Here is a 15,867-nt window from a genome sequence, read left to right as displayed (position 1 = left end):
CTCAGTTTCCTCATGCTTATTTTTCCTTACTTTTAATGACTCAGAGTAACTTTAGGAGCCCTGTGGAGTTTTCTTGTTAAGAAACAAAATTTACCACAACATATTGTGTGTATCCTTGTGCTTTAACAATGTGTTGACTCCACATCCCTCCTTGTGAATAATTTACAGAGACAGAGAGAGGAAGAGGAGGACTGTTTCTGTGGAGGAGCAGCTGTCCTGCTGTTCTTTGTGTCAGGACGTCCTGAAGGATCCAGTCTCTACCAGCTGTGGACACTGGTTCTGTAGACAGTGCAGCACCTCATACTGGGACCAGTCTGCTTCATCAGGAGACTCCTCCTGTCCCCAGTGTGCAGAAAGACCCAGAACCAGACCTGGACTGCAGACAGACAGTCAGACCAGCACTGTACAAAGTAAGACTGAAGATCTGTCTGCTGATGTCATCATCTCTGAAAACAGGACAGGAATCTACCTCCTCTATCTTACTGAACATTAACATAGTGAGACATATTTTCTTCTTCTCTTTCAGCAGAAAGTGGTCTGCAGGAGGTTTTAGATGAACATCAGATCAGTCTGAGCTGCAGGTGTGAACGTGTGACTGATGAAGCAGGAAATGAAATCCTCCTCATCAGCATCTACACTGAGGTTTACATCATAGAGGGACTGAGTGAAGAGGTTAATACCCAACATGAGGTGAGGCAGCTTGAATTGGAGCGTCATGGAAGGTCTTCATCCTGGAAACTAGCCAGGATGAAGACCTTCCATGACGCTCCAATCAAGTGTCACGACATCTTTAAAGTCTTACCTGACCAACAGAAACACATCAGAGTCGTTCTGATGAACGGTGTGGCTGGTGTTGGAAAAATCTTCACAGTGCAGAAGTTCACTCTGGACTGGGCACAGCGCTCTAAAAACCAAGATATCAGTTTGCTGATTCTGTTCTCGTTCAGGGCGCTGAACTTGATCAAAGATGAGCAGTACAGTCTGCTCATGCTGATCCATGTTTTCTATCCAACATTACAGAAGCTCACAGCAGAGAAGCTTGCTGTCTGTAAAGTTTTGTTCATCTTTGACGGCCTGGATGAAAGCAGACTTTCACTGGATTTCAACCACAGTGAGGTTGTGTCTGATGTCACACAGAAGACATCAGTCAGCGTGCTGTTGACAAACCTCATCAAGGGGAAACTGCTTCCCTCGGCTCTCATCTGGATAACCTCCCGACCTGCAGCAGCCAATCAGATCCCTCCTTCATGTGTTAGCAGGGTAACAGAAGTACGAGGCTTCACTGACGCCCAGAAGGAGGAGTACTTCAGCAGGAGATTCAGTGATGAAGAGCAGTCCAGCAGAATCATCTCACACATCAAGACATCCAGGAGCCTCCACCTCATGTGTCACATCCCAGTCTTCTGCTGGATCTCTGCTACAGTTCTGAAGGACATATTGACTACAGACCAGAGAGGAGAGCTGCCCAAGACCCTGACTGACATGTACTCACACTTCCTGCTGGTTCAGACAAAGAGGAAAAAGAACAAGTATGATGAGGGACATGAGACGAGTCCACAGGAGCTGACGGAGGCTGACAGGAAACTTCTTCTGAAGCTGGGGAGGCTGGCGTTTGAACAACTGGAGAAAGCAAACATCCTGTTCTACCGAGAAGACCTGGAGCAGTGTGGTCTTGTTATCACAGAGGCCTCTGTGTTATCAGGATTTTGTACAGAGATCCTCAAAAGAGTGTGATCTTCCAGAAATCAGTCTATAGCTTTATTCATCTGAGCGTTCAGGAGTTTCTGGCTGCAGTCTACATGTACCACTGTTACACCAACAGGAACACAGAGATACTGGAGAACTTCCTGGGAGAAGACAACAAACACAGAGAATCAAGACCAAAGTCTTTCATCAAGAACAATTCTGCTCATTTCAGAAACATTGATACCCATGAACCACCTGATAGTAACCATGATTACACATCTCTGGAGGTTTTCCTGAAGGGAGCCATGGAGAAATCTCTCAGCAGTAAAAATGGCCACCTGGACCTGTTTGTCCGCTTCCTTCATGGTCTCTCTCTGGAGTCCAACCAGAGTCTCTTAGGAGACCTGCTGGGTCAGACATAGAACAGTCCAGAAGCCATCCAGAGAGTCATCAACAACCTGAAGGAGGATTTCTCTCCTGACAGAAGCCTCAACATCTTCCACTGTCTGATGGAGATGAACGACCGTTCAGTACATCAGGAGATCCAAGAGTTCCTGAAGTCAGAGAACAGATCAGAGAAACTCTCTGAGATCCACTGCTCAGCTCTGGCCTACATGCTTCAGATTTCAGAGGAGGTTCTGGATGAGTTGAACCTGAAGAAGTACGACACATCAAAGGAGGGACGACGGCGACTGATCCCAGCTGTGAGGAACTGCAGAAAGGCTCAGTAAGTCCAGATGTGATTATCATTATAAATCAGTGTAGATCAGTAGATTTAATCTACAGGACGCAGGTCTGCAGGTTTGAAGGTCTGACAGAGAGTGATGAGAATTATTGTTTCATTCAAACACAGTGAGACACCATCAGCTGAACTGGGACTGTTCTGGTAGCTTATTGGTTAAGATGCCATATAACTGCAATATCTGCTGATCTCTCCTCTTGTTTCCTGTTATCTCTCAACTGTTGCTGTCTATTAAATAAATAGAAATGCTCCTGAAACACAAAGATTATTTGATCCACTCATGTGAAGAGTAAATGTAAATAAAAATAAAGAATATCAAACTGTTTTGTTTCCAAATGCATGAAGTAAATGTAAAGTGTCCTTTTTCATTTCCTCTTTTAACATATGTTGCAATATATTTGTCATTACAGAATTTCTGGCTGTGGACTTTCAGAGTCTCACTGTGAAGTTGTGGCCTCAGCTCTGAAGTCCAACCCTCATGTGACATATCTGGACCTAAGTAACAACAAACTGTCTGATTCAGTGTCAGACGCTAAGGAGAGAGAAGCAGCAGCATGGGAGAAAACTGCTGCCCGACTCGGTGCTTAAGTTTGAATGCACTACTCCACTGAATTAACATTCCTCACGTAAAATTGTAGCATACAGGTGAAAAAATGGTGTAACGTCATTGGAAGCAGCTAAAAATGAAATACAAAAACATAATTCAGAAAAGTAAGGCACATTTTGCTGGGCTATGATTGTACCTCGCTTTGATTATATTCATAGTTGACGTAGGCTATTAAACAAAGAAAATATTTATTCAGTGGCTATTTTAACATGTAGTAATTTAAACCTCCAACAGAAAGGTGTTTTAACACATATGTCCTCTCATCTAATATCCTGCTTAGTAGAATAACATTTTACACAATTTTACTTATATTATAAATATTGGAGTAATTGATTTTAAGACTAAAATGTGACGATGTGTATACAGTATGAATAAAATACTTCCTAAAAATAAGATTACATACGGCATTGCGAATGAATTCTGCCTCGATATTTATCGAATTGAGAAGAAAGAGACAACCCATGTCTGGCAGCTTGCTTCAGGTGGGAGGAGACAGGTAAAAACTCAGGGTTTCTTAAGGAAAACCTGCCAGCGAACAGGTTATGTTCATAGAGTCAGTTACCATGGTGAGAGTTTCAGTTACCCCTCTTTCAGGAACGGATAACAGAGTTTCCCTCATCTCAGGGTTAACTTACTCTTAGTTTTCCACATAACCCGTTTTCTGGAATACCCCCCTGGTGAACCTCCAACCTTCTCAGTGCTGCTTTCCTCAGTGAAGCTGTGAGAGGAGAATGGTGACAGACTTCAGGATTGGACAGAAAGATAGAGAGAGAGAGAACAGTCAGCCAATCAGATGAGCCAGAAGCTTGTTGTGATCATGTGTTTGAGTTGATGTGAACACGACTGTGGTTGTTGTGTTGATGTCTGCAGGAAATAAAGCTAGATTACAGCTGACAGCCTTACAAGATGTATAGAGACAGTGGTCCTCATCATCAAACTGTCACACCATCAAATCTGATCTCAAAGTGTTTGTTCTCTCATTTCAACACTAAACAATTGATCAGTTCATCTTTGTCAGAGCTCTAAGATCAGTCTGACTGCAGCCTGCAAATCACTGGCTCTGATTTCACACAAGCATCATTACGTTTAGTAACCATGTGGTCTTTATACAGACCAGAACCTCTGCTGAAGTCCAGGAATCACAGCAGCTGTTTATCTGAAAGCTCTGACTGATTGTCATGTGATGATTTAACAGCAGGAAACATCTTCAAATCCCACAGAGACTCTGTAGCTTTAAACTTTGATAAGAGTTGACATGTATCAGCAGTAAATCCATCAGTAAACTGATGAGTGAATGTCTCTGTTTCTGCAGTAATGATGTGTTCATGACTCTCAGCACTTTATTTCCTCTGTGTACTTCAGTGAAATCTGCAACACAACACGTTAACATGAGAGCTGAAAGGAAGCAAGCTATGCTGCACAGCTGTTCCACTTCTGGTCTGAACAGGACTGAAGTCCCTGCTGCTCTTTATACTGGATGTACTGCATCACTGACTGACAGCTGATGAAGTCAGTCTCACTAAACACTCATTTATGACCTCTGTTGTTTTTTCTTCTCTCATCAGCTGGAAGGAATGATGATCTTCGTCAGAGTGTAAGTGAACATTCAGGAGTGCTGAGAGAGGATCAGCTGGATCCTGATGATCCATCTGGAGTCTGGATCTGAATTTTGTCGTCTTCACTTAAGTCTCTGAACATGAGCTGTTTGATGCAGAAAAGTCAAAACAGGTGTTATAAGTCAGACTCTGAGCCTGGGCTCATATTGATCAAGCGTCTCAGAATCACACTGAGAGTTAACGAGGACTAAAACTAATGAATGAAGCAGAAGAGAATTGACTGTGACTTTAAGCAGGAGAAGGATTACTGCTGGGAGAGAGTGAGACGTCGCTGTTTTACCACAGTCAGAGCAGCAAAGTAGAAATAATGATGACGTGTTGTAGTTTTCTCACAGTCTCAGCTGGAAACATTAAACAGTGGTAATTTGGTATATTATGTGTATAGACAGGTAACCAGACAGGTAACTTACCAAGGTTATGTTACAAAACTATGATGCCAAAATTCAATGTAAGATATTTACAAACTGTAAAGAAAGTGTGAAAAAGCTCTGCTATACATGTTTCTGTGTGATTACATCATTCACTATTTTTTACTATATTGTATTTGATGTTTGTTATTTTTATATTGTATATTTTTAATCATTTGTCAATTTTGGTAATATTCTACTACTACTACTACTACTTTGGTAATATAGATTTCTGATGAATTTGAATTTGAGAAATAATTGTACCTTATATGTTATTTAAGATAAAAGGTAATTTGACTGAATTTAAACATGCTTGTTAATTGTTAGTTTGCCAAAGGTCCATCAGTGATCTGTAATGTTTATACTTTATTGAAATATTATGTTGCAGCCATTATACATTTATGGATTTTTTTTTAAATGTTGTGTAACAGTCTGTTTTAACACTGGTTGGTGTATGGAGGAGCTCACCAGGACAGGCTCATTATTCATTCATTATTATAAGGATTTCTTTTCTTATTTTAGGTGACATAGCTCAATAATATGTTGGATAAACTCACGTTGACCTGAGTATTTTGTAATGAATCGCTGCCATCTAGTGGTCACTGTGAGGAACTGTACTGATTAAATGTATCAAGTTAACGTCAATGCAGGCCTGCTTGATAGCATACTACCACTTCTGCTGGATTAGATAAAAGGATTTGAGGGGTTTTTTTGTATTGGGGTCAATGACTTTTTGTCCATGTGGTTTAGTCAAATTTAAAGGGTAACCAATGAGAATGCATTCATGGTTACTGTCAATAAATTGAATAATAAATAATAAATGGAAGCTGTAATTTCATTTCACTCATAAATTCAGTCCTATTGCAAAGATTAACAGCCTCTACAAACATTACTCATAGTGATAACAGTGCCTTAAATTCAACATGTTCACATTCATTATATTTATCAGTTCAGGAAACAGGAAATTTAAAAAAAAAACAGTAGACCATGTTCTCAGTTTTTGTACAGTTTTATTGTTTTCATTTTTCAGTGTTTCAAATAATCAAAAATGACTTATAAACAGATAAATTATGGCTCTGATACACTGGGGGGTGAAGACTTCATTTGACCGTCTCATCCTGGACTGAACCGAGAACCCCTTCAGACTCTGGACTGAGTCTGACTTCACCTCTAATCTCTTATTTTTACCAAAGATATTTATTATTATTAGAATCAAGATATATAATAATATCATGGTATAAAATGTCATATATATGATGGGACTATAGAGTCTGTGTATGGCCTTAGTCGTACCTTATTTAAGTGATCATTTATCCAACTAGAACATTATGAAACTGCATCTCTGCGACTTTGCAGTTGCTTCAACAATAATATATCATCCAGTTTTAATTTATCAGATTAATATGAGCTTATGAAGAGGTAAAAATGACATCGTACCAAGGTTTGATTGATTCTTCATTGATGACAGCAAAACTTTAAAGTTCACCTGATTTTTTAAGATGTTTCAGACCATTAATAGCGATCTCAGTCCAGTCCAGCTGTGTGCAGAGATTCGGTTCAGGACACGCAAAAAAACGCGCTCACACACACCACACACACGATGGCAACAGTTTCAGGCAGTTTAATGTGTTTTCAGCCCCCGTTCTCCACACTGAACCGTTGTGTCATTCATCGTCTTCCTCAAAGACACTTTTAAATCGGATCCCTCCTCTCTCCCAGCAGACAGCAGCATTCACGGTTTGCCTAAAAATGTTGCCGGTGTTTTTTTTGCTTTCAAGACCGGTACCAAAGTAGTCTTGCACCTTTGAAACAGTTTAAGGCCAGAGGTACGTCGACACTATAAGTAAAAAAATAAACCTAAGAGCAGAAAAATCATAGTGATAGTTTAGTTCAGATGTTTTGGAAACGGTTCGATCTACTTGTTTTATTTTTTATTTTTTAACATTGCAGGTGTTTCTTGGCGCTCTGATCTGAATCCGGAGCGAACAACAACCCGTGGCAGTTTGATGGAAACTTTGGCTCTTGCAGGATTTTGAACCTCCTGTGACCCCCATTTAGTTACAAGACAAGTTTGTAGCATTTGGGAGAAAATCTGTTCCTTTAAAATCAGCAGAAAAAGAAAAAAACAACTACAACAAATACTCAAATCTTGATATTTCAAACCCAAATCAAGACCAGTGCGGTGATCTGGTTCTCTGACACTGATTAAGTATAAAAAGAACTAAATTAATCTGTAAACAAAAGCTGAACAGATTTTTGTCGTCTTTTTTTTTTTGTCAGCGCAGTTTTTTCTTGCAAGTAAAATATACACCTCATGGTACTGGAGGGGGTCGGATAGGGGTGTGTGGGGATGGGGGGGTTTATCAGATAGTCCTCCAGGCAGGAAAAAAGAAAAAATACAACTTTGTATTTTTGTCATTCTTCTGAAAATAGGATTACATGTCATCTTTCCTATCGTACACAAGCGTCCTTCATGTATCGTCACTTTACGACTCATTTCTTCTTCTCATTATCATTTTTTTTGTCTTTTTTTTTCTTTTTAAACGTACCGTATCAAAAGAAGAAAAATAATAAAATGTCGTTGCACATGCACATTCTCACTCTCACAGTCTCAGCGTCCAGCCCGCAGCAGACAGTGAAGTCCCAAAAAACCGGTAGATGGACTGAGTTTGGCAGGTTGGATTACAGGTAAAGACCCCACTACTCTTCACATATGATGATGTCAACTTATTTTATAATTTCCTGTAGATTTTTAGATGTCTGAAGACACAATAAATGAGCTGGTAATGGTGAAAACCAACTTTTTTTTTTAAAGCTAATTGATGCCATTAGCTTTAAAAAGGTGCAGTGTGTAAGATTTAGTGCCATCTAGTGGTGAAGTGCCAGATTGCAACCAATTGAAAACCTCTCACCGTCACCCTAGAAGAACCAATGATGGCTGTTAAACTTGCTGAAAATGCAAAAGGCTGTTTCTCTAGAGCCAGTGTTTGTACACTAACTAAAAGATACTTAAGGATATTATATTTCATTTCTGCCTTGTTCATTCTGCTCGACTGCACCTTTAAAAGAAGATCAGGAGCTCATTTACTGCTGTCGACATTTTCATCATTTTAGGACCAAGCTTGTTTTCTTATTATACTGAGATGACAAAAAGCTCTGATAAGAAAACATTTCGGGTTTAACTGAGCCAAATTCCAGCGTTATATTTATTTTGATTAACCAGAATCATGGAAGCCTTTTAAAAAAATAAATTAAATAAATAAATATTATAATCAACAATGAGCAGCAAATGACTTTTTTTATGAGGAGGAGAAAGCCAACATGAGCTGAGACAACTCCAAGAAAAAAAGAATCAGGAACGCTGAATGAAGTCACATTACGAAATCACATTACGATCATTTAAAGCTGAATTCATTGATTTTTTGTTTTTGGCCACTTGTTGGACACAAGCAAGCAGAGCTGCAGAGTTAGATGGGTTACACATAGTTTACTCAGTTTTTTAGAAAACAGTCGAGCTTCTCTGACAGAAATAAGCGAGACTCTGAGATCTGAAGCTAGGCCAGAATCAGACTCAGTTATTTACTTAAAGACGAAGATTAATTAAAGTATAAAGAACCTCAAGAGTGAACGAAACTGGTCCTGAAAACCTCCAAAAAACCCTCCAAACTCAGTCCATCGGTGGCTCTGGGAGCGCCAGTGTTTCCTCATTATTAATATTTAATATTCTCTAACTCACAACTCACACTGCAGACAGGACAAAAAGTACCAACGCTCACCTGCTCCCTGTCGAAAACTACACAAGGTAACACTACAATCAACTTAATCAATATGCAAACATCAGCCCCCCCCCCCCCTTCCTTCCCCCTGTCCAAACAAACACGCACACACACACACACACACAGAAAGATTGATTTAAAAAAAGAAAATTAAAATGCACTTTTTAGAGAGAAGATGAAGAAATAAATCCGACTGAAACCCAGAGACCAATGACAGGAAGCTAGGACCTTAGCTAACACACACACACACACACACACACACACACACACACACACACACACACACACACACACACACACACACACACACACACACACACACACACACACACACACACACACACACACACACACACACACAGTCTGCAGCAGAAGGTGCTGATTGGCTGTTGTGGTCCGGGGCTTTAACAGACAACGTTAAAAAACAAAACTCCCATGAGTCTTTGGGCTCTCTCTCGCTCTCCCACACTGGGTTGATCATACCGGGTGGGGGGGGGGGCGCGGTGATGTCAGCGATGACATCAGCGATGACATCACACGATCAATGATGTCATTCAGTTAGTGCCCGTCCTCCTCACCGAGTCCAGAGTGTCAACAAAAGAGGCGACAGAGAAGAAACTACCCTTCTCTCTCCCTGTGAGGGTAAAAGAAGGGATGGAGTGGTGGAGGGGGGGTCAAGCTTGGGGTCCGAGGTCATGGCAGGGTTTAAAGGGGGGGGGGGCAGTTGGTGCAGGTTGCAGAAGACTAAAAAGAAGTAGGGAGAAAAAGACTGTAGGGGCAGCCAGACGCCTTCCCGTCTTCCCCAAGAGAGAAGAAGGAGGGATGGCAGACGGGGGGCAGAAAGGAGCGACAGACTAAAAAGAACTAGTGCAAAGGTTCGCTAGCGGTTGTTCTTGGCCGCCTCCTTGGCCGCCACGATGAGCGGAGTCAGACTGGAGAGAGGCTTCGCCATCTTCAGAAACTGATGCTGGAAGAGAGGAAAGAAAAAGAAAGAGGAGTGGGAGAAGGAGGTGAAGGAAGGGGGGAGGAAGGGGATCAGGTGGAGAAAATAAAGAAACATGTTTCAGTGCACAGTACAAAAGAAAAGAAAACAGTTAATTCATCATTCATCTTAAAGAGACAGGAGCTAAAACGGCCTGTTAATAGACAGAGGCTGAACTGAGGCGCTGCATTAAGGACCAGTAGAAGATAAATAAGGAGTTTTTAACTGGAAATCATGCAAAGATATTCCAGTAGAGACACAGAATATTAATATAGAGCTGAATATGTCTTTTTAAAGATCCGACTGTTCAAAGTCAGTAAAGCTGTGAAATTTATGTAGTAAAGTTCTTGTGCTTTACTTCAGTACATTGCACCACTGTGAGCTAAAGGTGGAATTACTGTTCTCCTAATACACAGAAGCGTCTCGAGCCGGCACTTAGAAACAGCCAAAAATGCAGCTTCTTTCACAGATTTTCCTTCTGAAAACCATTTTGGGTGCACAGCGGCAGTTTGACCTCTGAGTCATCGTTCAGTTACACAACTCGCTCTGCTGCTCAGTTAAATCCCCGCGTACACGTCTCTGCACTGTACACGACTGTCCGTCAGTCTGAGAGCCAGCAGCCCAACTTCAAAAAGACACACTTAGGTCAAACTAGGTCAATTAAAAAATGTGATAGAAAGCTTAAAAAACATCCAGCTGGTTTTCTAGATTCAACTTTTCTACACACACACACACACACACACACACACACACACACACACACACACACACACACACACACACACACACACACACACACACACACACACACACACACACACAGTACCTGCAGCAGCTCTTTAGCCGACCCTCTCTTCTCCACGTCCATCTCCAGACATCGGTTCAGGAAGTCTCTGAATGTCGTCGACAGTTTCTCCGGGTTCTGCAGCTCCGGCGTCCCGTTGGTGGCGATGAGATACAGCGCCTAGAAAACACAGCGAGGAGTTAGTCTGCATCCCGCGTGCATCAGTTTGTGACTTCTAGTGGAGCTACGGAGCAGTCTCCCCTTGCTGTTGATCTACATGAGAATTTAGTGTGCTGAGATCAGAGTGATGCACCAGCAGAGTGATATAGACCATGAGGATGAAGCTGACCATCACCAGATCTGCAGTTATTAATAATTAATAATTAAATATTAATAATTCTTTAAGGAAATTAGATAAAGTCATCAGTTATTAATATTAATAAATTGTTAATTAAAAGGATTTTTGTCTGGATGCCCTGCAGCTCTTTTTAAATCTTCCTTTAAGTGCAAGAAAAGCAAGATTTTCAACTGTTTGATGCTAAAAATTAAACTTGAGTAGTTGAGTTTTCTCCATTATGTAGCGGCTGTGTGCATCTGAGAATTTATAATAATAATAATAATAATAATAATAGTAATGATAACTTAATTTGTATAGCAGCTTTCATCCAAGTGCAGCTCAAAGTGCTTTACAACAAAACAAATGACATACACCAAGTGCTTCACATTTAAAAGGACATAAAAGGAGCATAAAGCAATGTTTTGTGTTGTTAGATGAAAAAGATACACACAATGGTTTTTAGTGTGTAACAGTGAATATGTAAACATTGCTTTAGTTTGTTTAAATGAAAACTCCAACATGTGGGAGACTTTAAAATCCTTCATGTTGGTGCCATCCGGTGGTGATATGAAGAATTACACCGATCTCAACACTCAATGTACAGCTGATATTTTGGATCATGGTAAAACAAAACTATTTAAAAGATAAAAAAACACCTTCAAACATTTCCATTAATGCAGTGTGTGAATCTTTCATTTCTGTAGCACTCATCTGTCAGGGTGCTGAAGATTTTTTTAAACAGTTATTTAACTCCTAGTTATGAACACTGCACTTAACTTAGTTTAGTTTGTACTTGTGAATGAGTCCAATTACGTTTTATTGTGTCCATGTGGTTTAGTCAACTTTAAAGGGGTTAAAATGTGAATAAATGTGGATAAAATATGTAATATTTATCATTCTTTTGTGGTTACACCATTTGACATTTTCAGGAGCATTCAGTCTTACTTTTGGTAAAAAAAATGGTGCAAATGTCATTTCAAATGATATAAAACCAACAAAAATACAAAATATACATTTTAACAAACCTGATGCTGCTTTTAAGACAAATACTTTGTATGTAAAAGTGTTTTCAAAAAGATAATCTAATAATAAAGTGACATCAGTTCCGCCTGGGAACATTACGGTTTAACAAACAACCAATAATTTAGCCAAAACTACATCTAACCAATACACACGTGTTGCTCTCATCAGTTTTCGGAGCTTCTTCCATGACAGACTCACCCTGAGAGGATTTTCATTCAGGTACGGCGGCTCCCCCTCCACCATCTCTATGGCCATGATGCCCAGAGACCAGATGTCCACTTTGGGGCCGTACGCTTTACGGGTCACGACCTCCGGAGCCATCCAGTACGGAGTCCCGACCATGGTGCTGCGTTTGCTCTGCTCCGGAGTGATCTGAGCGCAAAACCCAAAGTCAGCTGGAAGAGAGGAGGAGAGAGGAGAGAGAGTACAAAGTTAGTTCATCACCTGAAAACAAGAAACCTGGTAAATGTAGATATATGAGTTGATCTCTGTCATCAGTGTTTGGATACTATAACTGGTCTAAATAGACTCACAGCTCCCCCTGCTGGCCAAAATAAGCAACAACAGCAACCCTGTAACCACACTGATTCATCACTAAGCCTTTATAATGTGAGTACAAACTGTCTGGGACTGACTGAGTTTGACGGAGCCGTCCATGCCCAGCAGGATGTTGTCACTCTTGATGTCTCGATGGATGACCTGGTTCGAGTGGAGGAACTCCAACGCCTGCAGACACTGGAGAGAGAGAGAGAGGAAGAGAGAGAGAGAGAGAGAGAGAGAGAGAGAGAGAGAGAGATAGAGAGAGAGAAAGAGAGAAAAAAAGAAAACCTTATATTATATTGTTTTTGATGTGTTTGTTGATCTGTCAATGCCAATGAAGCTGAAGAGAGCAAGTGAGAGAGAGAGACAGAGAAAGAGAAAGCGAGAAAGAGAGAGAGAGAGAGAGAGAGAGAGAGAGAGAGAGAGAGAGAGAGAGGGAGAAGGACAGAGAGAGAGAGAGAGAGAAAGAGAGAGAGAGAGAGAGACAGAGACAGAGAGAGAGAGAGAGAGAGTCCGCTTTCTTTATTTTCTTCATCTTTTTTTACCTCTCGGCACACGGCGGCTATCTGGGCTTCATCCATGCAGGTTTCCGTGACGACGTCAGTCAACGAACCTCCGGCCAGGTACTCCATCACCACCCACAGTTCGTCACCCACCAGGTAACTATGGTAACAATGTAAAAAAAGAGCAAAAGCAGGGTATCGATGTTAACGAAATGATCTACATTAAAATGTGCAGTCTGAAGGATTTAGTGCCCTCTAGTGGTGAGGTTGTAGATTGCAATCAACTCAAATCAATTCAACTCAAGTCTGTTCTGCTAGATGTCACTACATTAAACAATATAATAGAACGTTTTTTAAAAATGTTTTGGTAAATTTGGCTTCAGACTTTTTCATTTTAATATTAATTAACTGCTGTCTTGTGTCTTCTTTACATCATCTGTCAAAATCTCACTTTTATTGAAACCCCCCAAAGTAGTCTGCGACTTATACACCGGTTTTTACGGTATATTAACCTTTGTGTCGTCCTCCCGGGCCAAATTGACCCCGTCTGTTTTGACGGTTCCTTTTTTCCTCCCTCCCTCCTTCTCTCTTTCTTTCCTTCATCTCTCTTTCCTCCCTTCCATCTTTCCTTCCCTCCTTCCTTCTTTCCTTTCATTCCTTCCTCCCTCCCTCCCTCCCTTCCTTCCTTCCTCCCTGCCTCCTTTTTTCCTTCCTTTCTTTCCTCCCTCCTTCTCTCTTTCCTCCCTTCCTTCTTTCCTCCCTCCCTCCTTCTTTCCTTCCCTCCTTCCCTTCCTCCCTTCTTTCTGTCCTTCCTTCCTTCCTTCCTCCCTCCTTCTTCTTTCCTTCCTTCCCCCCTCCTTCCTTCTTTCCTTTCTTCATCCCTTCCTTCTGTCCTTCCTTCCTCCCTCCCTCCTTCTTTCCTCCCCTCTTTCCTTCCTTTCCTCCCTCCTTCTCTCTTTATTTCCTTCCTCTCTCTTTCCTCCCTTCCTTCTATCCTTCCTTCCTCCCTCCCTCTTTCTTTCTTTCCTTCCTTCCTTCCTTTCCTTCATCCCTCCTTCCTTCCTCCCTCCTTTCCTCCCTCCTTCTTTCCTTCCCTCCTTCCTTCCTTCCTTCCTTCTTTCTTTCCTTCCTTCTTTCCCTCCTTTCTTCCTCCCTTCCTTCCCTTGACTCGAGGACAACAGGAGGGTTAAAAGACATTATTTTATGTCCTTGCTCACTTCAATAAAAATAAATATGGAGGAAAGACTGACTGACAATTGATTCCCATTTAACTCTGGACTGATGAACTGAATATAGAAGAAATACATCAGGTCTGATTTGTTTGAGTAGAGGAAGAAATGATGAACCTCTGATTAATTAGTCATTCTGATTACTTATTTCCCATAACATTATTCACTCATTTAAGGACTTCCTTTGTGGTGTCTATGAACCTTCATTGCACCTTAAACACTGAATAACCACTGAGAAGCATCATGATCCAATCACTCAAACCGCTTCCTGAGGTCTGCGACTCATTGTGACCACATCCAAAGAAAAACACGTCATCAACGCAGGATGTGGCGGTTGTTTTTTGGTAACAGCACGCCAACGCTGAATGACTTCATCCTTCTGGTCTCAACAGCTGGAAACAGACTGATGTTAATGTTACTGTGTTTGTGGCTCTTTGACCTTCTAGGAGAGAGATGATGCAGACTGTAATGGAATCTGAAGTCGAGTGATCAGCTGGAACGGCTCGGAGACACCTGATAGACGCAGGTGGGAACGGCGCCGAGTCTCGACTGTCTGCTTGTGTTCGGATCAGCGAGCTTTGAGAACAACCTTGATGTGATGTCTGATTTTTACTGTGAAGCTGTAATCTGGTTTGTTCTTTTTTATGTGTTTTGTTTTGTTAAGTTAATTAATTAATTAGACAGTAATCGGTGAGTCTTTCGGCAGCATTTAAAAGACTGTGTTAGAAAAATCTAACACAGTGAATCAGTGGGAACGTCGTTTCCACGGTGACGGCGTCGTCCTCGCCAGTCTCGCATGTGCTCCTCAATGCTCCCCCCCTTCAAAGACAAAACAGGTAACTATGGTAACCAGACATGCCGGCCCCTCCTTGCCCAGGTTGCCATGGTGACGGCGACAGTGAATGAACTGGATGAACCTCCTCTCTTCACGGCTCGGCGTTTTTTTTAAGTGCTGAATCATCTGGACTGTGTCAGACGCCGAGGTGCGTTCAGGGAAACTCTGGGAATTTCACAGTCAGCTCTTTTTTACAGCAGATTGTTGTTTTTCTCAGCTCTAATATTTTAAATATTTCTAGGATCTCAGCCGAGTGCGAATCTGCCAAAATCTAAATATAACCGTCAGACTTAAAAAGCTGCTGCCTGCCTGCTGAGATGTCCGACTGCAGCGTTTCATCAGCAGCACACAAACGTTACAGTGATTGATGAAAACATGTCACATGGTGGGAAGCCCAGATCAATATCACCACCGCCATCTAATCACCTCATTACTGGACAAAGAGGTTTTTGGTGGTGAGAGCGCTGCTGGGGGGTTATAAACATTAATGGAAATGTCCAGAAATGATGACGAATGTCCTGATTTATTGTTTTTTATGGTTACAGATGGATACTGCTACAGAAGACAATCAGCTTTAGTCATCGTGGAGATCTCTGAGATGGAAAGACTGAATTATTTTAAGTAATCTTTACATTTTTAGAAGATGGACAAACAGGAAAGTTTATCTGTTAAATTGGCTCCATCATCTTTAACCCTTTAGAGTTCATTTTTTTCATTTTTGCTGTACACTACTAATCATGGATCCTTAAATGATGTAAAGCTGCATTAAATCTTTAGAAATATTAAGTTATATATGAAGT

General features: G+C 41.1%; 1 protein-coding gene and 1 pseudogene across 1 annotated transcript in view; one reads left to right on the top strand and one right to left on the bottom strand.

Moving 5' to 3' along the window:
* The first annotated feature begins 334 nt into the window (after nt 1-334).
* On the top strand, nt 335-4,613 carry LOC133981046 (protein NLRC3-like; annotated as a pseudogene).
* A 5,082-nt stretch (nt 4,614-9,695) lies between these two features.
* Nucleotides 9,696-15,867, bottom strand: part of pak1 (p21 protein (Cdc42/Rac)-activated kinase 1) — a 21,345-nt gene continuing 15,173 nt past the window's right edge. The window contains 5 exon segments of the mRNA XM_062419932.1: nt 9,696-9,801; nt 10,643-10,780; nt 12,159-12,355; nt 12,596-12,695; nt 13,046-13,163. Coding sequence (XP_062275916.1) covers nt 9,715-9,801; nt 10,643-10,780; nt 12,159-12,355; nt 12,596-12,695; nt 13,046-13,163 — 640 coding nt within the window. The 3' untranslated portion in view covers nt 9,696-9,714.

Source organism: Scomber scombrus, chromosome 5, assembly GCF_963691925.1.
Source record: "Scomber scombrus chromosome 5, fScoSco1.1, whole genome shotgun sequence".
Taxonomy (NCBI): Eukaryota; Metazoa; Chordata; class Actinopteri; order Scombriformes; family Scombridae; genus Scomber; species Scomber scombrus.
This window is presented reverse-complemented; position numbering and strand designations above follow the sequence as displayed.